The sequence below is a fragment of the Rhododendron vialii genome, chromosome 2a (genome assembly GCF_030253575.1).
Source record: "Rhododendron vialii isolate Sample 1 chromosome 2a, ASM3025357v1".
NCBI lineage: Eukaryota > Viridiplantae > Streptophyta > Magnoliopsida > Ericales > Ericaceae > Rhododendron > Rhododendron vialii.
The window spans coordinates 13315320-13338856 of NC_080558.1; the positions used below are offsets into that span (position 1 = coordinate 13315320).

At 38.9% G+C, this 23537-nt stretch overlaps 2 protein-coding genes across 2 annotated transcripts; both read right to left on the bottom strand.

The window, feature by feature from the left end:
• Positions 1-7684: 7684 nt before the first annotated feature.
• On the bottom strand, positions 7685-12516 carry LOC131317153 (U-box domain-containing protein 9-like). The gene is made up of 4 exons (XM_058346726.1): positions 12197-12516; positions 12009-12092; positions 9585-9776; positions 7685-8890 (listed from the first exon to the last, which is right to left on the bottom strand). The coding sequence occupies exons 1-4, from the start codon at positions 12449-12451 to the stop codon at positions 7685-7687; spliced, it is 1737 nt and encodes a 578-aa protein (XP_058202709.1). The 5' UTR covers positions 12452-12516.
• A 9237-nt stretch (positions 12517-21753) lies between these two features.
• On the bottom strand, positions 21754-22703 carry LOC131317154 (U-box domain-containing protein 9-like). Its single transcript, XM_058346727.1, has 2 exons — positions 22475-22703; positions 21754-22194 (listed from the first exon to the last, which is right to left on the bottom strand). The coding sequence occupies exons 1-2, from the start codon at positions 22700-22702 to the stop codon at positions 21754-21756; spliced, it is 669 nt and encodes a 222-aa protein (XP_058202710.1). The 5' UTR covers position 22703.
• Between the last annotated feature and the right edge of the window lie 834 nt (positions 22704-23537).

Genomic DNA, 23537 nt, shown 5'->3' on the forward strand with positions numbered 1-23537 from the left:
CCTTCCCATTTCCTCGGCAGCACTCGGAAGTCTAGCAAGCGTCGCCAAAACGATAAGGATGAACTCAAGGAAAGCGCCGTCCATGACCTTCCTCAAAACCACCCTCACTGCGTCGTCGCTGACAGCTTTTTCTCCATACGTATCGGTGATTGGACCGTGGCAAAGCATGTACATTGCTGCACAACCATTGGCCATGGTTTCCGGGTTCCCTTCTCCTACCAGACGAATCAAAGGCCCGAGAGCACTGGATTCAACGATGAGGGTCCTGTTCGAATCGAGCTCTGATAACTTGGAAAGTGCTGCAGCAGCATTCCTCTTCGTCATGGTGGTACCGGTTCTCAAGCAATCGATAAGCAAGGGGATCACACGCGGATTTTCTGCCACCACTTTCTTGTTCCCTTCGGGCAGCGAGATGTTTAAAACCGTGGTGATTATATCTCCTTGGAGATGGAGATCGAGGCAAGCGTTTCGGGGAACAGCAAGTGGCTCGAGCAATTTGGAAACAGCCTCGTTGTTGCCGAGAAGGTCCCGATACGGGGGGTACTCGTCTGTGAGCCACCGGAGGGTCTCGGCAGAACTCTTCTGATCCGAAAGCGAAGAGGACATGCATCATGTTGTCGAGGAGCGAATCGAGATAGCCTCGGTCCGGGGAAGCGATCGTTGCGGCATCGATGAAACCTTTGATGCCGTTGGCGATCTTTAATAACCAATTGAACCAAGAATATGATTCCTGAAAATTTTTTTTTGGTAAATGATGCGTTTTATAGCCAACCAAACAAGAATTTCAGGGAAGAACCCCTTATACAAACAATCTTTACAAAGAGAACCTACTACACACTACTAGAATCAATCAAATCTAGCAAACTAGCAGAAATGCGCCAAGATCACATAATCTTTGGTTCGTTACAGTTTTAGGGATGTTCCTTCATGTACAAATTCTAATTCTCATATTTTCTGTTATACAAGTTAAAATACGATCTGGATTCTTTGGGTTCCCTCCAAAAACACGAGAGTTCCTCTCAAGCCAGATGAAGTATACCCCAGCAGCAAGTGAAAGCTTGAACACAAGAGCATGGAATGAATTCCCTTTGCAGAGGCTAATGGCATAACTCAGCTCATTCTCCCATTCACAAGCTAGTCTAAGAATCTTAAATTTGTTGAGAATAGATTCACATATTTGTCTAGAATAAACGCAATCAAAAAATAGGTGAGAAACAGTTTCTGCTTTCTACGAGCAAAGAATGTAGAGATGGTCTATTTGCATGCTCCATTTCACAAGTCTACCTTTTGTCGGAAGCTTCTTAAGACTAACAATCCAAAGTATAAATGCTCACTTAGGAACGTTATTAGTGAACCAAACAAGAGAAGACCATTGAACCTTTGGGATATTTGTTCCGAATTGCTTCCCAAGTATGTTTTGTTAAGTAAGAATCTGTAGGAGAGATTGTCTAGGTTATCATGTCTTCACTATCCCCTAAAGTTAAAAGAGATGGAGGGGTAGAGGCCTGAATGCGTTGTATAATCCTGTTCCTAGGTCTTGGCCAGTGCCAAACACCGTTTGACGATGTTCTGCGCTAAAGGCCTTAATTTCAGCAACTTTCTAATTGTTCAAGAACAGTCATGAGGGATTCCTGAAAATTTTATTCGCGAGGAGTGAAATAAAGCACACACTAGACTAGTCAAAATCCTAATGGCAGCACAAACATGATTGAATTCAGATCTGAATGAATTTCAAAACCCTAAATCACGATAGAAACAGATGGGAAACTCAAGAGACCAATAAGGAGAAATATGCTCCACGCAGTGGAACTTGCAAACCCCGAAGAAAATGTGGGTGGCGGTGCTCCGCCCGCGTAAATGAATGGTGAAAAAGAGTGTTAGGGCAATACCCTCAAGAACGCGGAATAAAGTTTTGAAGAAATGACATTTACTAAATAGTACCCATAATCCGAACCCATAAACAACCCATTACAAAAGAAACTCATAACCCAGATCATAACACAAACAGAAGGGAATTAAACTCTACAACACAGAAATCAAGAGAGAGAGAGAGAGAGAGAGAGAGAGAGGGAGAGAGAGAGAGAGAGAGAGAGAGAGAGAGAGAGAGAGAAGAAGAAGAAGAAGAAAAAAAAAACCCACCATAACAGGGTCACAACCATAATCTCTGCCGACATTGGACACTTGAATTCCTTTGGAGCCGATTCCTTGATTTTCAATTCTCTCGGAGAAGAAACGATCCTTATGGCCTCTTCAGTGGTTTCAATCTCCCGTTCTTTCTTTAACTCCACGGGGGTTTCGGCGTTGCGGGAACCGGGGTTGCTGTCCTCCGGGTTCGCCATTAAAGCAATTCCTTGATTAGAGAGCGAGAGAGAGTGAAGGACAACCAAAGGAGAGAGAAAACGAATTGGGTTTGTGATTTAGAGCGAGAGAATTGAATGAAAAATCGAGTTCTTGAAATTCGGGTGTAGATTTGTGATGTAGTATAGGAGTTGGGACTCTGTTTTTGTGCGCCACTCTGTTCTGTTACTCTCTAGGAGTTGGGACTCTGTTTTTGTGCGCCACTCTATTCTGTTACTCTCTCTCTCTAGTAGCAGAGAGAGAGGAGGTTTGGGTGCGGGTTTACCAAACTTTTAAAAATTTCCTACCAAAAGATACCTTTAAGAGATTCTTAAAAATGCAAAAATAATGTAAAATCCCCTAATTTCTGTTTTAGAAAAGTTGAGTTGTTAAGTGGTCTTCGAATCAAATTTTAAATTTTAAATAATTGGAAAGATGTTTGTCGGTTTTTCAAAATAAACACTACTCCCCGGTTCCAAATTATTGTGTATGTTTTCTTTTTGGGACCTCTCATAAAATTGTCTATATATTTTAATTGAGAATATTTTTCTATTGAATATGAATATCTGTTTGATAGATCTTAATTGATTTTGTTAAACAAACATTCAAAATCATACAAAAACATATTGTGAAATATAAACGATATTTTGAGAGGTCCCAAAAGGAAAATAGACACAACAATTTGGGATGGAGGAAGTATGATCTTTGTTACAGTTTACTTGTAATTTCACAATTACGGAAAAAAAATTATTTACTTTTACTAAGGAAATTGATTTTCAAACTCCACTTTTTATTGATGGCGCTCCAATTTTAACGTGAAATTAGTAGTAATTTCATGAACAAAGTGGAGCGCCATCAGTAAAAAGTGGAGCGCGAATATCAATTTCCTTTACTAATAACTGCAATTCATAATTTAAAATTCATTTTCGCAAACATCCTCAAGGTTGCATGCCCATCCCGGAAAAATTATTCCGTGCTCTTCTTGGTAATTTTGTACCCATTTGTGTGGTCTATTACAAAGTAAGTAGTGAAAAAAATGTATTAAAAAAATGAATAATTTATCATTCTAATTTAAACGGGCAGTTGGACTAATAATTCTAATTTCATTTTCTGTCATTCCGTACAATAAAATTTGTTATTTCAACTTTTACGAAAATATTCTTGTCGATGAGTTGAATTGCAGGTAGAATATTGCGTATGTTTTTAACATAACAGAGAAAATATTTCAAACTAATTCGATTTCACTTCAAAAAACAAAAATCCTGAAAATCAAATAATAAGACCAAGAGTTTTCAATTAGTAACATGTTTTTTTGTAACATTATTATAGACACCTGATGATCAAAAGGAATATAGACAGATCAACACTGATCATAGAGACAGGGACAACCCAAGGGTTTGATAAGGTTAGCATAAGAAAACAAATACTCCTTTTGGCGTTCATAATGTCACATGTTTAAATTCCACGAAGTCCAAGGGTTCCAAGATGGTGGAGGACTTGTTCGGTCGATAACTTTAAAACTCCGAAATTAGTTAAAATGCTCACAAACTGATCGGACATCCGATTTATCATATAAAAATCATGGAGACAAATTCTATGACGGGAATCTCCACTCCTATTCTCAATTCTCACTATCACAAATTTTAGTAGTCTAAACGTTTTTCAAAGGCATTTTCACGCTCTCATTCTCTTAAGGACCACCTTAACTTAATAAAATAAGGACCTCCCTTTCCCGATAGAATTTCAATGATTCAAGCCGCTCAATGTGTTCAGAATGTGATTTTAAGGGTACTTGCGAGGAATTAGGAAAAAAAAATGACTAGAAAGGCTTCATCTGAGTAGTTTTTGTTTGTTTTTTATCAAACGGTTCAAATAAAAATTGTTTGGATGAAGTCCTTCCCGGTCATTTTTTTTGTTGATTCCTCGCGAGTACTCTTAAAATCATTTTTTGAACACATTGAGCGGCTCGAATCATCAAAATTCGAACGGAAAATGAGACAAATGGAGAGGTCCTTATTTTAACTAAAATAAAGACCTCCTCATTTGAAAATGACTGTATGTGTGTGTATATATATATATATATATATGTATGAATATATATATGTATATATAAATGGGGTGTTTGGATCGAATACCTACACATATCGGATGCCTTTGATTCTCGCATACGTAGGCCCACTCGAATTTTTTTTTAGAATTTTTGAACGGTTCGGATCAGCTGTCAGTGGCTAGAGTGGGCCCGGCGCGCTGTCAATAACCGATCGGGGTCCCTCAGTATCCTTAGTTTTATTGAAAACCACTAGGCCAATCCTTGGGTTCTCTTAACTTCTTTTATTGAGCTTATTTTCCTTTTTTCTGTGAATTTTTTTTTGTAACTTAGGCTCCGTTTGTTTCGATGTAAAATGTTTTTTCAGAAAACAAATTTCAAACTTTTATTTTTCGGTGTTTGGTTGGCATTTGAAAATATTTTCAGAAATCAACAAAATAGTGTAGAGAGGGAGATGGGGAGTTTAAACGGTGGAGAGATATGAGAGGACTGGCGATTAAGGAAACTGAGCAGTGAGAATTGAAGCGGGTTCATTTCGGAAAATAACTTACGGAAGATTTAAGGGTAAGTTATTTTCATCCAATTGATGGAAAATATAAAATATTTTACTCATTTTTTACACAACTAAACACCGGAAAATATGTAAAATATTTTACGTCCAAACAAACGAAGCCTTGGAGTAGCCTTTTTTTTTTTTAAACTTACCGCAGCTATGGCCTAATATTGAGAAAATTCAGAAAATGACAAATGAAAAAAAAGTTTTTTGGGTTTTAAATCACTTTTGAAACCCAAAGTAATAGTATTAGGCCAAGAAAATACGGAGTACGTTTTTGGCTTAGTTTCATATTTAGCGTACTTTTTGAGATTTTGATATTTTTTTTAGACCCAACACGAAATAGATATTCAGAAAAAAAAACAATATAAGCTCTGTTTTGTTTTTGTTAGATAGCATAAACCACAAGAAATGTACCCATGTATTTGGGATCATTAAGATTGTGTGAGAATTTTTTTATTTTTTGAAATTTTTATGCAATCCGACGGTCGAAAATTCCTCTGTACAACACCCAATGCGGAATTTTATCATCTCAATGACCTGTTCTTTCCATTTTGAAATCATTAAGATCTAGTTAAAAGTCATGTAATGAGTCCAATGACATACAAATTGAATCCAAGTTTAATCTTTTTAAGGTCCAAGTCAACTAAGTACAGCACGCAAAAGGTCTCCAATTTTCTACTGAAAATTCTAGGCATATCTTCTTTTAGATTGTTGGAAATATTCGTTAGAATTTCTGTAAATATAAATAAATGAAGACAACCACGAAAACAATAAGATGTTGAAATGATATTTTAGGTAGAGATATAGAAGAATATAGAGAGAACTTATGTGAATCGAGACACGTATATATATTGCATTGTTCTTAGAGAAGATATGTCTCCACTTGCACCGAGTTGCATAACATTTCATTCCCAAAATAAAACGATCTCTAGGAAGCTACGTGTGCAGCTAAAGCTTTTCCCGCGAACCAAGAACGGTCTGGATGCTCAAAATGCCAAGAGTATATGCAGGTTATTTTCAGAATATGTGTATGGTGTGTACCATATTTATATTTGATAAAAATATCTCTTGAAATCAGAACATCATCTCGTGCACTACCTACCTTTTTATAGTAAACCAACCACAAATTCAATTTAAGAGATAATCGACAATTTAATTAGTAATTAAAGTTAATTAACATAATAAATCGTACGTTTGAAAGAATTTCTTAGAAGTTTTTTCTAACATATTTCACGGTAGGCAACTAATACAAAACCAATTAGGAGGAAGAAAAGTACGTGAAACCAAGAGGACCTAGGTAGAGGTGTCAAATGGGCCGTGCCGGCACGGCACGGCACGGGCACGACACGAGCACGGGGCGGCACGGCACAGCACGGCATGTCACAAGCACGGTCTTGGCCTGACACGGCACGGTCTTATTGGGCCTGGGGCACGACACGGGCACGGAAGTGGGCGGCACAACACGGGCACGGCATGAAAGTTGGCCCGGCACGACACGGGCACGGGCACGAAAAGTGGACAGGAATGGCACGGCATGGCACGGTTCTAGCCGGGCACGGGCATGGGCACGAAAGGGCATGGCACGAGGCATGGAAAAACAAAAAAAATAAATAAATAAGCCACATGGCTTTTTTTAATTTTAAAAAAAGTAAACAATTTCTATTCGGTAAAAAATATTTGTTTACCTTTAAACATCTAAGATATTTAATTTTAAAAAAAAACAATTTCTTAAAAAAATCATGTTTTTAAAAAATCAATTTTTATTTGGTAAAAAATATTTGTTTTGTTTTTGTTATTGAATAGGCTTTGGACCTTTGGTTTGTAAATTTAACATTACAAGTTAACGAGTAAAATTAAATAAACTTATCAAAATATTTATGGTGCAAGAGTAATTTAATATGAAAGGAAATATGCAAGAGTTATATATTATTTACTCCAAATCTAAAGAGAAATAAGAAAAAAAGTCTCAACAAAAAAAAAGGAAAAAAATACATAGTAGAAATAAGGGGGAAAAAAATAGAAAAACAAAAAGGGGTTGGTTGGACAGCCTGGATTAGGACTTGAACCCAGGTCCCTAGGTTCTTTCATACACAAACAAACCACTATGTAAAATTTGGTGTTGTAATGTACTAATGCATAGTATTATATTTGTATTACCAACACAAGCTTCCCAAATAAATTCCAAGACAAGGACTAAACAAAATCCATATCCTGGGATTATTTCTCATTGTTCAACTTGTACAGGACATTATCATCATCCATCATTGAAGGAATTTATTTAAAATGGCATGACTTAAAACGGCATGGTCCAACCCGACCTGATTAAGTAAACGAGCCGGAAAGTCTTGACACGATCGAAAACGGCACTGCACGACACGATTTAAGAAAATGGGCTGGCACGACACGACGCGATTGAAAACGGCACGGCACGACACGATTTATGAAAACGGGTTGGCATGACACGACACGATTTATGAAAACGGGTTGGCATGACACGACACGATTTAAGAAAACGGGCCGGCACGACACGACACGTTTGGCAAACGGCACGGCATGACATGACACGATTTAAGTAAACGGACCGGCACGGCACGACACGATTGACAAACGGCACGGCACGACACGACACGATTTGAGTAAATACTATAAACGGGCCGGCATGGCACGGCACGAAGCACGGTTAGCACGGAGTTAAATGGGCCGTGGCAGCACGGCACGACCTGTTTGACACCTCTAGTCCTAGGTCACACAATCCAGTGGCGTTTCTTCCGGCTCTTTTGAGTCCCCCTCAGTGCCACACTGGATATGGTACCATTCGCAGCTTCTTCTTGCTTTACATCCTTGAGTTCATCCTTATCGTACGAGCAAATATTTCGCAAAATCGCAGCACAACTCTTTACGGCGTTGCTGTCTTTATCACCCCTCTCCATGATATTGAGCAAGCAAGCCACAGCACCCATCTTTCTCATTTCCTCTGCAGCACTCGGAAGGCTAGAAAGCGTTGCCAAAACGGGTAACAACAAATCAAGGAAAGCGCCGTCCTTGACCTTCCTCAAAATCACCCTCACTGCGCCGTCGCTGACAGCTTTTCTTCTATGTGCATCGGTGTTGGCACCATCCCAGCAGAGCATGTACATTGCTTTGCAGACGTCGGTCATGGTTTCTGAGTTCCCTTGTCCTACCAGATGAATCAAAGGCCCAAGAGCACCGGATTCATGGATGAGGGTCCTGTTCGAATTGAGCTTTGATAGGTTGAGAAGTGCAGCAGCAGCATTGCTCTTCGTCTGACTAGTACCGGTTCTCAAGGCATTTATAAGTAAGGGGATCACACGCTGATTTTCTGCCACCACTTTCTTGTTCCCATCGGGCAGCGAGATGTTAAAAACCGTGGTGATTATATCTAGTTGGAGATCGAGATCGAGGCAAGCGTTATCGGGAACATCAAGTGGCTCGAGCAATTTGGAAACAGCCTCGTTGCCGAAAAGGTCCCGAAACGGGGGGTACTGCTTGGTGAGCTGCCGGACGGTCTTGGCAGAACTCTTCTGATCCGACAGCAAAGAGGACATCATGTTGTCGAGGAGCGAATCGGTGATGTTTTTGAGCAAGTTGGAGATCAAGATGTTAAAAACCGTGGTGATAATATCTAGTTGGGGATCGAGATCAGGGCAAGTGTTACCGGGAACATCAAGTGGCTCGAGCAATTTGGAAACAGCCTCGTTGCCAAAAAGGTCCTGAAACGGGGGGTACTGCTTGGTGAGCTGCCGGAGGGTCTTGGCAGAACTCTTCTGATCCAACAGCGAAGAGGGCATCATGTTGTTGAGGAGTGAATCGATGATGTTTTTGAGCAAGTTTTTAGGGGTGAGGAGAGAATTGGGGAGTTCTTGTTTGGTTTTCGGGCGTGTCTTGTGGCCTTGGCGAAAGCATTCCTCAATGGAGGGACAATTGTAGGTCTGCAATTAAAAAACACACCTCAAAAAGATGAATTATAGAGTGGTTATAAACATAAGGAACCACAATACTCAGGAAGTATATATCACTAATTCATTACACCGGTTTTAGCTCAAAGGAAAACACGGATTGTTGAAACTTACCCCAATTGATTGAGACTTAAGGCTCGATTTTGGTTATTTATTACACCGGTTTTGCCTTACGATGCTAATACTTGGAATGAGGAAGAATGAAGCATTTTTTTTTTTTGGGTAAAAAAGAATGAAGCATTGCAACAACACAGCACACTGATGTTTCAAACATCGAATGTGTATTGCAGATCGGGGCTCCCATCATTAAAAACCACCTCTTTCCCACACTTCCGTATCCTCCATAAAATCAATGGTATCAGTGTTAACATGATACCGCCCTCCTCTGTTCCCTTCCAGCGACCAATCACGTTATCGAACCAAGCAAGAATGGACGACTGCTCATTCATGTTCGGGACACACCCAAGCGGCGATATCCTCCACATAATCTGAGCAAATCGGCACTCCAAAAATAAGTGGGGAAAAGTTTCTCAATCGTTGCTACACATTGGGCAAAGCAAGTCCTGAGTCACCTTTCTCCTTATCAAGTTTTCCTTGATCGAAATGATTCATTGATGCATTTGAACATGAAATGGTTAATTTTGTTAGGAATCAGGAGAGCCCATACCTTCTTCCTGACCCTTCTGTCCTCATTCCTTGTGCTCGGCTCCCCTCGTTCCATTTGCCTTCCACTTCCCTGTTGCCCAATTGATAGAGCCGATTCATACCCCGAACTAACCGTATAAACTCCATTCTTCGTATGATCTACAACATCATAACATGGGAGCGGGATGGACTGGACCACACTCACATCCTCTTCCTGCAAAAATTAAACCGACTGTAAAAGATCAAGCTCCCAATGGTGCGGCACCGGAAATCTTGAATTCAAAAACCCACCAAGAACCCAAATAGTAATGCAAGTAAAACCAACGGAATTCAACTCTGACTGAATTCAAAATGTAACAAAATTAAAGCATAAACCCTATCTTAGAATTAATTCATGAAAGTAAACGTAATCAAAAAACAAACCAAGATTTTGATAAAGAAAATTAAGAGTGCAGTTGAACCGTGAGTCTAACCTGCCCAGAGGCCAGGGTCACGGTCTTGTTTGGTATTCGGGCATGTCTTGTGGCATTGGCGAAACCATTCCGCAATGGAGGGACGATCGTAGGTGTTTGGTCACAAAATCGCTCAAGGATTGAGCGCGGGCATGTCAGGGCTTGTTGTGTCCAACGTAAAGGACTGGATGTCCTTTTCTGACTTCATAACTGTACGGCAAAAGTACTGCAAACCTAAGGGCTAAATTGCAGTGATGGTTCGTGGTTTTGCCACAACGAGCGTAGACTTGGCTATTTCTTAATCGTGTAGAAAAGAGAGCAACATAAAAATAAAGACAAACTTTATTATGTCGGAATAATAAAGTTGGGTACAAGGAAAAGTAAAACCCAAATTACTTGATGAAGTAATCAAGTGAATGCAGGAAAAGTAAAATAGTTACTTCGCTGGGAAGACTTTAGTTTAAGCGCTAGGCTTGATTGGTGTGAGAACCATTTTTCCGTCTTGTGAACTTGTATTTATAGGCAAACAATGTCCATGGTTTTGCATGGGATGGATTTCCCGCCTTTCTTCCCGTCGTGCCAAGTGTCCCATGTTTTCACTATCATGGGATCATGGGTAGTTAGGCCCCGTTCGGCTAAAAAAGCTAACTGGCTTTTTTTTTTGTTTTTATTCAAATTTTTTTTCATATTTGTTAGTTTTTCGCCAATTTTTTGAGGATTATTACATCGTCATGACAAGATAAATCTAAAAAGTAAAAAATTACGATCGGAACCTAATTTTTTTGAATAAAGTCAAAAATAAACCAATAAGCCAATTTTTTCATTTTTATTTAAAAAAAATTGAATTTCGATTATAAATTTTTACTTTTTAGATTCCTCTCATTATGACAATATAATAATCCCTAAAAAATTAACGAAAAACTAACAAATACAAGATAAACACATGGCCATTTGGCCTATTACTCATCAGGTGCCCACAAAAAAAGGGAGTGGGAGAAGCCCACTAACTTCCATTAACTACCCACGAACAAGAAAAGCATGTGGTAAATATTCTTTGCATGTATTAAGGCCCCGTTCAAGCTAAATAAGCTAATTGGCTTATTTTTTTGTTCTCATTTAAATATTTTTTTGTATTTGTAGGATTCTTTCCGGACAAGATAATGGGCCTCTTAAATAATAAAAGGCCTACTTATTTGCTCCATTGGGCTTCAAATAAGCACAGCCCAAAAATAAATAACTTTAGGCCTACGGCTTGATTAGACTGAATTCAACCGGGCCCACGTAAAATTGATTTGGCCTATTAATTTCAGTCCAAAATGTCTTTATTTTACGGCCCAATTTAATTAAATATTAATTAAAGGGAAAATGACGGCCAATGACGTGTTTTGATAATTAATGTCCGCCAAATACATTTTCAGTATTAACAAATATTCTTAGCATGTCTATGGTAGGTATTAATTATTAAAACACATCTTGGGCTGTCATTTCCCTTTAATTAAATGGCCTTTCAGCGCTAGTCCAAAGTTTGGTTCAAAAAACGAGTATAAACAGTAGGTCTGCAGTTAAAACACAGCCCACAAAAGGATGAATTAAAGAGTGGCTTTAAACAGAAGAAACCACAAAACTCAGGAGTCAGGAATGAAGAAAAATGAAGAAGCATTGCAATAACACAGCACACTGATGTTTCGAACAATGAGTAACGAAGATGAAACCTTTGATACCATTGGGAATCTTTAACTAATTGAAGTAAGACATATATACTTGATTGCATTTTGTCTCACTTTCCCTATAATATATATATGATAGCACTAGTGCATGGCACGGATCGAAATTTGTATTCAACAAATAATCCAGTTTTGTCCCTCTAACCTTTTGAAGGTCAAGGTCCCATTCGTTTACAGAATTTGCAGAAAAGTACATGATCATGGTTCAAATTAAGAGAGAGAGAGAGAGAGAGAGAGAGAGAGAGCAAAGTGTGGTAGAATTAATCATACCACTTGAATAGCATTTTCTCTTCCCCTGCTCGTGGATGTCACCTTCTCTTTTCCCTTGCACTTTCCTCCAGATTTTTCTTTTTCCTTTTAGGAAGACAAAAATGTATAAGGAGTATAGGAATAAAGTTACTCGGTGAGGTGAAAATAGATGTAAGAAGAATAGAAATAGAGTAGTTCGGAGAGTATACCTTCGTCACGCGAATGTCATTTGAGTGTCCATCATGGATAACAATACCCCCGTTCCGTGCTTGACTTAACTGAAACTTAATTAATATCAACACAGAGATATTTTGTAAGTACAAAAGATCGATGCAGGAAAATTGAAAGAAAAAAAAAACATGCAGAAAATAGGAGAATAAAGGATTTTTTTGTAGTTTGGCCCAAGATATCACAGACCACCCCATTTCGGAGAAAAGTAATCTATGCGGAGGAAGCACATGCATGGGTTAAAGCTAATAAATTAAGATGCCTATCTAAATAATCGAAAAAGGGACTTATATGTACCGAATTCTTAATGTCATCCAAGGTAAAGAAATTTCTTCAAATTAGTAAATCTGAAATAAAAGACATGAAAGTATAACCAACCAAAGGTTACAACGTATAAATCTGATGATGGTATTGGATTCCATCAAGTCGAAATATACCCTTAAAGAATGGGTTTCATGACTGAATTAGTTAAGATTAGTTAGGTTTTTATTACTGAAACTATGACATCCAAAGAGAGAAGTACTCATTATACGTCTTTGAATCAAAATCTCATCTGAAAAAATAGAGCAAAACAAAATAGTAATGAGAAAGGTAATGATTATAAAAGCCAATTGAGCCGTCAAAAAAGAAAAAGAAAAAGTAACGTATCACTAGCTGAATTATGAATAAGGGCCTGAGAATTGTACGCTAAGCATAGCACCGTTAACAAACAAATACATTACCCAAACAAATAAAAGCCAAAAATGTTAGAAACTGCGACCTAACCATTGAGCTAAAAGGGAAGGAATACAATAGCCTTGCAGCCTCGGTGAATGAATTAGGGAAATTGACGTCTGGGTTCCCAAATCATTAACTGGAAAAAAAAATCGAAAAAAAATACCAGATAAAATTCCTTCAGGTATGCAATTCTAGATCAACCGAACGTGGCAGGACAAACTTTACCTACCCATGTTCACTACAGCTCGAAAAAAATAACCGATTGCATTTTGTCTCTCTGTCCCTATAATATGATAACTTTCATGAACTCAAGATACCTGTGAAATTTATTTCCTAAATTTCTTGACTACAACAAAGCTGACATATTGGGGAAGGAGTGAAATAAATAAAGCACACATTATAAAATCCTAATGGTAGCACCAACAGAAACATACTGCTCCTACAATTTTGCAGTGCAACAAGCAAATCCACAAGAAATGACGTAGACTGACTAAATAGAAGTCTTATTTTCAAGAGAAGCAATGCTAGGGACCTCAAAAAGGTTCCCGAAAGAGAGATCAATGATTCAAATTCACTCAGATGTTTAGGTTCCACACATTGAAGTGAATCTCGATTACTAATTTCACTTTTGGAATCATTTTGCGGAAATTATTCGGGGACCCTAGAGTTATTGTATTCGAGAGTGCAAATATGAATTCATATACACCACTAGGCCACTACAACTCAGATCATAATGCAAACACAAGGGAATTAAACTCTGTGATCCTAGGAGAGGACGGGAAATGAAGTAGTAAAAAAAACCACCATACCAAAAGAAAGTTCAAAGAACGACTCAGATTATTCATTTCTGATCGACAAGAAAGCGGAGGAGCAAAACCCAAGTGCTGATATAAACAAAATGAAAATATTCAAAGCTCTAACTTCCTGATTCCAAGTCCTAAGTAAAGGAAATCTTGAATAATAAAAAAAAAAGAAACCTTTTGACAAAAGAAAATTAAGAATGCATTTGAACCGTGCATGAGTCCAACCTACCTGGCCAGAGGCCACCACAACAGGGTCGCCCATGATCTCTCTGGACATTGGACGCTTGAATTGCTTCGGAACCGATTCCTTGATTTTCAATTCTCTCAAAGAAGAAACAACTCTTATGGCCTCGTCAATGGTTTCATTTCCTCTGGCATTCTTTTCTTTCAGAGAAGACAAAATGCATATGGCCTTATTGAGTTCCTGCACCACGTAATCGTCTTCGTTGAGAATCAGCTTTATCAGTTTCTCCAATTCTTTCTTTAACTCCGTGAGCGTGGGAGTTTTGGCATTGCGGGAATCGGGGCCGGTGTCATCTGGGTTTGCCATGAAAGGAATTCTAGACTCTGGGTGACGATGAAAGACTAGGAAAGGGGATAGAAATGGAATTCTTGACTCTGGGTGACGATGAAAGACTAGGAAAGGGGAGAGAAATGGAAGATCGACTGTATTTGGCTTGAACTTTGTTTTGACTAGGAAAGGAGAGAGAAATGGAATTGGGTTTGTGATTTAGAGTGAGAGAGTGGATAGACTGATGGAGTTGAAGTGCGGAAGAAGGTGATGGAGTTGAAGTGCGGAAGGAGATGGTGGAGTTTCTCGGAGTTGAAGTGTTGAAGTGCGGAAGGAGATGGTGGAGTTTCTCGGAGTTGAAGTGCGGAAGTTGGTGGAGGTTCTCGGAGTTGAAGTGCGGAAGGAGACGGCGGAGTTGGACTGATGGATTTTGAAGTGCGGAAGAAGGTGATGGAGTTGCAGTGCGGAAGGAGATGGTGGAGTTTCTCGGAGTTGAAGTGCGGAAGATGGTGGAGGTTCTCGGAGTTGAAGTGCGGAAGGACGGGGAGAGCTTACCTTAAGGAGGTGAAACCGGTGGAGAGAGAGAGAGGTCGGGGACTGGTTCAGAGAGAGAGAGAGAGAGAGAGAGAGAGAAAGAGAGAAGCGCGATGAGTGAGGAGGTGCGTGGGGTTATTTATATATGGGAGAGAGCGGGGGGATGGGGTGGGCGGGCGAGGGAAACGACGTTAGCTTTATTAAAGTTGGAGCTGAAATCTAATCTTGGCCGTCGATTGTATTCATATATTCATTAATATGTTGTCATGCTGTGATGAAAAGATGAGATAGATCGATTGTAATCAATAATATAATATGCTAGTCATGCTATGGTGAAAAAATAATGAAAAGATGAGATAGATCGATTGTAATCATTAATGTAATATGCTAGTCATGCTATGGTGTAAAGATGAAATAGAAAAGATGAGATAGATTGTATTCATTAATATAATATGCTATCATGCTGTGGTGAAAAGATGAAATAGATAGATAGATAGATGTGGGGAGAAAAAGCTTTGGACAGGATTTGGATCCGGCGGAGATCTGGGAATTTTCCCATTTTTCCTATTTTTCGTTTTTTTTTTGTATGTACACCCCGGTGAAAAGGCATTTGACGGATTTTTGGTAAAGGTAATTTGGGGTAGGTTGAGGAAAAATTATTCTATTTGGCGGAGTTTCTCCTATATATCCTATTGTTTTTTCGGATCTAAAAAAAATCCTATTGTTTTTTAGGGCGATACTATTCGCAGTCCTCTATTTACTTCCGTAGCCCGTTAAAAATTTCTAATTATACTCGACAGTTAGTTACCAAAATCGAGATATATTTTCAGCATCCAATTATCGAAATATAATATTTTTTTCAACAGATGTTTACCGAAAATGCATGTTCGGCAGTTATTTACCGAAAGTTGAATATATTTTCGACATGTAGTTACCGAAATATAATCTTGTTTTCAACAGCAATTTACCGAAATGTTATTTATGATTTTCAACAACCATTTACCGAAATGTGGTGGGCTACGGGAGAAAATAAAGGGCTGCGAATAGCGGCGCCCGTTTTTTAACCGATAAATTGGTGGTGGTAGCTATGTTTTTTTAGGGGAAAAAAACAGAAATGGTTCCTGTAATTAAGTGTTTGTATCAACTTGGTCTCTACAATTTTAATTGCCTCGACTTACATTTTGTATTTTCCCTTTTGTTCTAAGTTGGTCCAATTATTAATTACTGTTACCCTTTTTAATACCAAACGCGAATTCACTCCTTTTTGGGGGTTAAAACAGTAATTCTTTCATTCCTCTACGTGGAACTACTCAAACTTCAACCTCCCTAGTTAGGAATCAGTGCATGGGCCAAGTGTAGAAAAATGAATGGAATGACAGGGCACTATGTTTTATAACCACTTGTGATGTTAAGTTTAGTTTAATATAGCCTAGTTGAGTGGTGTTGAAGTGCGTGTGCTCTGGCCTCCTTTGATTGACTGGAAACTGAAAACGAAAAGAACAAATTATGAAATAACAATAAAAATCTTAAATTTAAGTGTATATACCCCGGCTCGCGAGCCGACTCGAGCCGAGCTTATCCTAGCTCGAGCTCAGCTCGTTTACTTTCGAGCTTGTTCGTTTAATTTCCGAGCTGAGCTTGAACGAGCTACTAACGAGCCGAGCTGCTAGCCGCTCGCGAATGGCTCGATTCGTTTGCAGCTCTAGGGGAGAGGGTTTAATAGTGGAAATGGGATTGTGGGTCGGGTGGGGTGGGGTGGGGTGTCAGGGGGTGGGAAAGGCACCTCTCATTGAAAGTAAGGTCACCATGACGGATTGGGAGACCCTGCCAAGGGGTGCTTGGCAGGGGTGCCTAGCGGATCTCGGCCGTCTAAAAGTGTTTTAGACAGTCCGGATATAAAGGTACCGAACGAATTTTAAAAAAGAAAAAGAAAAAGGAAGAAGATGTTTCGATCCGGACCGTTGATTTCGAGATGAACGGCCGGATTGGCCGCTCGGCACCCGCTCGACAGGGGTGCCGCTCAGCAGGGTCCCTGGGTCCCACCATGACAGCTTCTTGTATTTGTCAGGGTCACACATCCAGTCGTGTTTTATGTTAGTTAACACGGTTTAATTGCCGTGATTTGACTCTCCTCTCTCTCTCAACATAACTGTCCTAACTTCTTCTTCTTTTTAGTACAGTATTTTTTTTTTTGGCAAATGTTATAAGGTGTCTCTGGGGCATAAATTTGAGGCACAAAATTAGGGTTCATTAAATGTTTTAATTACATTTTTTATACTCATTCTAACATCTATTAATAATGACATTAAAAATATAAACCACTCCCATCACTACTACAATAATAGATATGCGTCACGCTAAGTAGATTCACAAAGATCACGGTTTTCAGTGAAAGCGTGATAAAAAGTGGTGCTTAAAATTTTTTATCTCAGTTTAAGTCCAAAGCTGAGATAAAAAGTGGGTTTTAGCACAAAATAAAAGACCTCGCTCTTGCGGTGAGATAAAAGAAAAACAACCTCACCCTTGCAGCGTGATAAAAGATTTTAGGGCGGAAAAAAAATGAGATAAAAGATCTCGCTCTTGTGGCAAGATAAAAGAGAAAAGACCCCACCCTTGTGGCGTGATAAAAAAGAGAAAAAGATCTCACCCTTGTGGCGTGATAAAAGATTTTATGGCGAAAAAGAATGAGATAAAAGATCTCGCTCTTGTGGCGAGATAAAAGAGAAATGACCTCACCCTTGTAGCGTGATAAAAAACTTTAGCGCGAAAAAAAGTGAAATAAATAATCTCACTCTTGCAGTGAGATAAAAACCCTACCTATTTAGGTTGAATTTTCACGTGGGCAAGCTAGTACTCATTTAGGTAGACTTTAAAAAGTTATGTGAGAAAACGATGTCGTTTGAGAACTTCGAAAAGTTTTTTTTTTTTAATACAAAATGTAAGAAGATAAACCCTAATTACACTCATCCCAAAAAATCTTTACGTTTCATCCATCTTCACGCCCAAAGAGAGATAGAGAGAGAGTGAGAGAGAAGACAAATCCCACAACTAGGTTCCACCAGTGCCTAGTTGTTTCTTCGACGATGGACAGACTATTCCACTAGTGCCCGATTTTCACTTGGGCGAGCCATGATCTTTATGGTTTATTGTAGTAGTGAAATTTAGTTATTTTGGATGTCTTCCAAGTATACGTTTGACACATTAGGTAAACTTTTTTTTTGCCCCAATAAATTTTTTTGGTGACCAACAACTAATTTTGATCGGCAAAAGATCTGTTGTCGTATTTTTAAAATTTTTTAAACAATGTTTATATATGTATTTTTATATGTTTATATATGTATTTTTATATATTTTAATATCATGTTAATTGCATTTCAAAAAATTCAGCAAATTTTAAGGGGGAAAAAAAGTTTTCACACTTTAGGAAGTAAGTATAAATATTTTTGTTTTCCTAATGTAACAGAAGTTCTTGGCTAGCTTAGTGGTAAAGGCTTGGGATATCAACTAAGGGTGCATGGGTTCGAAACTTGGTAATGACAAGAAAAGATGATTTAGTAGATACAAAGAAAAGATCACGCGCAATGATTTTTCATCTCAGTTTATGGTGGTGTGATCATTTTGAACTTTCAATCACGGTTATAAACCGTGATCTAAAGTGACATACAATCACACCCATAAAAGAGAAATGATCACGCCCAAGAGAAACAATCACGGTTTATAACCGTGATAAAAGAGAAACGATCACGCCTTTTGGCCGTGATTGTTTCTCTCTTTCAATCACGGTTTATAACCGTGATAAAAGAGAGTGACTTACAATCACACTTAGATCCATCACGATAGCAGGAGTGTGATGAAAAACTTACAATCACGGCCAATTGCTGTGATCTTTATGGTTTATTGTAGTAGTGCATAAAAGAAGTCAAGCAATATATTGAATAACAAAAGTAACCTTATAAACACAACTCATAGATTTAGGTATATTTATTGCATCTAAAGTATTTAAGGAATCATAAACATGTGCCCAATAAAGGAAGTCAGGAGAGCTCTAGAGAGAGAGAGAGTTCCCTGGGGAGGGTTTCCCCTCCTCCCCATTTCCGCCGCCCCCTTCCCCTCTTTTCTGTTTCCCCCTTTTTCTTCTCTTCCTACCTCTCCACCTCTCAGTCCCCCTCTCCTTCAATCTCTCTCTCTTCTCTGGTCTCTCTTTTGTCTCTCTTTTCCTTCCATGGTTGTGAGGTGGTTGAGACTCTCTTCTTTGGAAGACGAGATCTCCCACTCTCCCCATCATTTTTGGACTCATGAGCCAGAGCTAGGGTTTTAGATCTAGTTTTTCTTGAAATCAGTGTACCGGCGACGAAAACGGCGTCTGCAGCGGCTTCTGCCTTTAGTCTGTGGCGGGACGAGTTCGAGTTGGTGCGGCGGGTCATCCAGGAGGGGTGTTCCTACCTGGCCTCTCAATTGCGGGCTCTCCAACCCCTCCTCACGAGTGTGTTCGATGGGTCCGGCTCTGGCGTCGTGGTTCCATGCGGCTTTTTGTTTTCTTTTTTTCTTGTGTTTTTTGTCTGTTGTTTCTTGTATTTCCGGATCGGTAGTGTCCTTTTGTTGTACTGTTTTCTTATATATTATCTGCATTTTCTGGTTGGTCGAAATAAACATGTGCCCTAAACTTATGCCCCAGGGGCACCTATTAGCGGAATCGAGTTTTTTTTTTTTTGTAACGCATGGCCCGAAAGTTACTGACAATGAGAATTGAATCTCAAACATGAGACCTTATAAACGAGCAAACCCCAAAGTCCAAGCGAAAGATCACCTGGCCAACCTTGGGTTGTCTAACTTCTTTTATTGAGCTTATTTTCCTTTTTCTGAGGGGTAGTTTTTTTTTGCTGCTGAATTTTGTCACTCCTTTTTTTGTTAACATCACTTCATTCCAAGTGTATTTTTTGTGCAAAAATACACTTGCAAGAGAGTGACGTTAACATAAAAGGGAGTTGCAAAATTATTTCCCTTTTTTTCCCGCAACACACACTTGTGGTTCACCAAAGTAATAAATCAAGAAAATAAGTTTTTCGCTTGGTTTCATCTTTAGCGTACTTATTGAGATTTTGATCAATTTTTTAAGACCCAGCACGAAATAGATATTCAAAAAAAAGACAAAAACAAGCTCTGTTTTGTTTTTGTTAGATGGCATAAACCACAAGAAGTGTACCCATGCGTTTGCTGTCGTTAGATTGTGTGAGAATATTTTTTATTTTTTTTCAAAAATTTTATGCTATCCAGCGGTCAAAAATTCCTCCGTACAGAAATACAAACGAATTTCGGTACAAAGGAACAGTGACAATTACTGACCATAATTCGGCACAATATCCCCTCAAAGCGTGGGCTCATTTGACACTAAAGTGATTGAAAGCGTTCATTTTGTAGAACTAATTGAGAAGACTCAATTTGTTAAGCCCACATTATGCAAATTGGATGGTACAGTCCATGAACAATCCAGATTCTACTTGTATATCATTCAGAATTTAAATGTGATTAAAGGTTTTTCTTTTCCGCTTCTGTTAGGATAATTCAATGTTTCCAATCTAATTATGGAAGTGATTTTGTATAGAAAAAAACAGTTTACGGAGCCTAGATCGAGCATGTCTAAAGTGAATTGGACGGTCCAGATTTTAATGAAACTTTTCAAGACTTTTCTTCGGAAAAGTTTCATTAAAATCCGGATCGTTAAATGCCGAAATGGATAGATATGATTTGGCGTCTCAGCAAATGACTTGTTCATGCCGTGAACAAGTCTATCTCTTTTGTATATGGTTGCATATTTTGTTTACGGTATTTTCATCTCTGCTACATATGAAATTTTCTCTACACAATCAGGTCATTGATCTACAGGTAACATACTAACGTAATCCATACAATCTACTACTTATTCGTCTCCGCAAGTCAGAACCCAAGGCAAACTATAACATCAGGGTAGGCAATTAATACAAAACCAACTAGGAAGAAGGAAAGAGAAAAAGTATGTGAAAATCAAGAGGACCTAGGTCACATCATCCTAATCTCCGCTCCCACTCTCAATCCTCACTATCACAAAATTTAGTTGTCTAAAAATTTTTTAAAGGCATTTTCACGATCTCGTTCTTGCTTTCGCTTACGTGATGATGAACAGAAAGCAAGCAATCTCACCACAAAACTAATGTACCATTCATGAAGATGATGGGAAGAAAATCAAAATCCCTTTTGCTAATCCATAAGCCTAACAAGATGGACCAAAAACCTGCCTGGAATTGCAGGCTATACCCATGCAATGTCTGTACAATTCCATATATGTGACCATTTTACATTGAAACCAACCTCAGATTGATCTATAGTACTTCTTGTAGCAGAAAAAGAATACTCCTAGGTATTTACAGAAGGAATGTACCTCTGTACCGCGATATTTTCCCATTAACCAACATTGTTCCCCATCTCAAGAATTCCAGTGGCCTTTCTTCTGGCCCTTTGAGTCCCCATCTGTGCCACCGTCGATATCGTATTGTTCGTAGCTTCTTCTTGCTTCACCTCCTTGAGTTTATCCTTAACGTTCGAGCAAATATCGAACAAAATCGCAGCACAACTCTCTACAGCGTTGCTGTCTTTATTACCCCTCTTCCGCATGATCTTGAGCAAGCAAGCCACAGCACCCATCCTTCCCATTTCTTCAGCAGCACTCGGAAGTCTAGAAAGCGTCACCAAAACGGGTAACAACAACTCAAGGAAAGCACCGTCCATGACCTTCCTCAAAACCACCCTCACTGCGCCGTCGCTGACAGCTTTTTCTCCATACGTATCGGTGATTGGACCGCGGCAAAGCATGTACATTGCTGCGCAGGCCATAGTTTCCGGGTTCCCTTCTCCTACCAGACGAATCAAAGGCCCGAGAGCACCAGATTCAACGATGAGGGTCCTGTTCGAATCGAGCTCTGATAACTTGGAAAGTGCTTCAGCAGCATTCCTCTTCGTCAGAGTGGTACCGGTTCTCAAGGCATCCATAAGCAAGGGGATCACACGCGGATTTTCTACCACCGCTTTCTTTTTCTACCACCGCTTTCTTGTTCCCTTCGGGCAGCGAGATGTTTAAAACCGTGGCGATTATATCTCCTTGGAGATGGAGATCGAGGCAAGCGTTACGGGGAACAACAAGTGGCTCGAGCAATTTAGAAACAGCCTCGTTGTTGCCGAGAAGGTCCCGATACGGGGGGTACTCGTCTGTGAGCCACCGGAGGGTCTTGGCAGAACTCTTCTGATCCGAAAGCGAAGAGGACATGTTGTCGAGGAGCGAATCGATACGGCTTCGGTCCGGGGAAGCCAGCACTGCGGCGTCGATAAAACCTTTGATGCCATTGAGGATCTTTAATAACCAATTGAAGCAAGAATATGATTCCTGTAAAAGAAACACATTACCCAGATCATAATGCAAACAGAAGGGAATTAAGCTCTATAACCCAGAAATCAAGAGAGGAAAAAAAAAAAAAAAGCCAAAACCCAAGTGCTGATAGTAAAGGAAATCTTGGACTCATGAACCCGCGAAAAACCCGAATAGTAATGCAAGTAAAACCGATGGAATTCAACGCTGACTGAATTAATTTCGCGAAAAAAAAAAAACAAACAAACCAAGATTTCGATAGAGAAAATCAAGAATGCAGTTGAACCGTGAGTCTAACCCGCCCAGAGGCCACCACGACAGGGTCACCCATAGTCTCTCCCGACATCGGACACTTGGATTCATTCGGAACCGATTCCTTTGTCTTCAATTCTGTCAATGAAGAAACGATCCTTATGGCTTCGTCAGTGGTTTCAATCCCTCTGGCTTGTTTTAAAGAAGACAGGATGCTTATGGCCTTATCGAGTTCCTGCACGGCGTAATCGTCTTCGTCGAGAATCAGCTTCATCACTTTCTCCGGTTCTTTCTTTACCCCGAACAAATTTGGGCTTCGGATGCAAAAAATGGACCAAACTAGTCTGGGCGGACTGGACAGGATCCGGACTGGAGATTTGGGCGCGGGTTTACCAAACTTTTAAAAATCTTTTAAAATTATTTTTGGTGATTTTTTTAGTATTTTAAAAACAATAATCAGTATATATTTTTTGAATTTTCTACCGACGGAGAACTTAAAGATTCTTAAAAATAAAATAAAAAAGATATAAAAATCCTCAAATTTTCTAGAGCTCCTCGAATCAATAAGTATTAAATAATTTGAAACTTATTTCTCATTTTTTTCATTATAAACAGTGGAGTATCATATTTTGTTATAGATTAATCATAATTTCACAAGCTTGGTAGCTATGTCAAATTGGAACAACATTGTATGAGCCATATCCGGAGACAAAGGGTAAAAATTATATATATTTTTACTAATTAGTGCAATTCATAGTCTAAAATTAAAAAATATATACCTATAGCTATCGCAAACATTGCATGCCCTCCCAAAAATATTATTCCGTGCCAAAGTCCAGGTACACTTTTTTTTTTTTTCCATATTTGTGTGGCTTATTAAAGAGTATGTAGTGGAAAAATGTATTGAAACAACGGATAATTTCTACGGGAAAATGAAATAATAATTCTACAATGTGCAGTGAAAATTGTGATTTCAACTTTTACAAAAATATTCTTGTCTATGAGTTGAATTGGAGGTAGATTTTTTTTAACACTACATACAAAATATTTCATTTTGGTCAAACTAATTTGCAGGCCTGATTTAGCTTAAAAAAATAAATCCTGAAAAA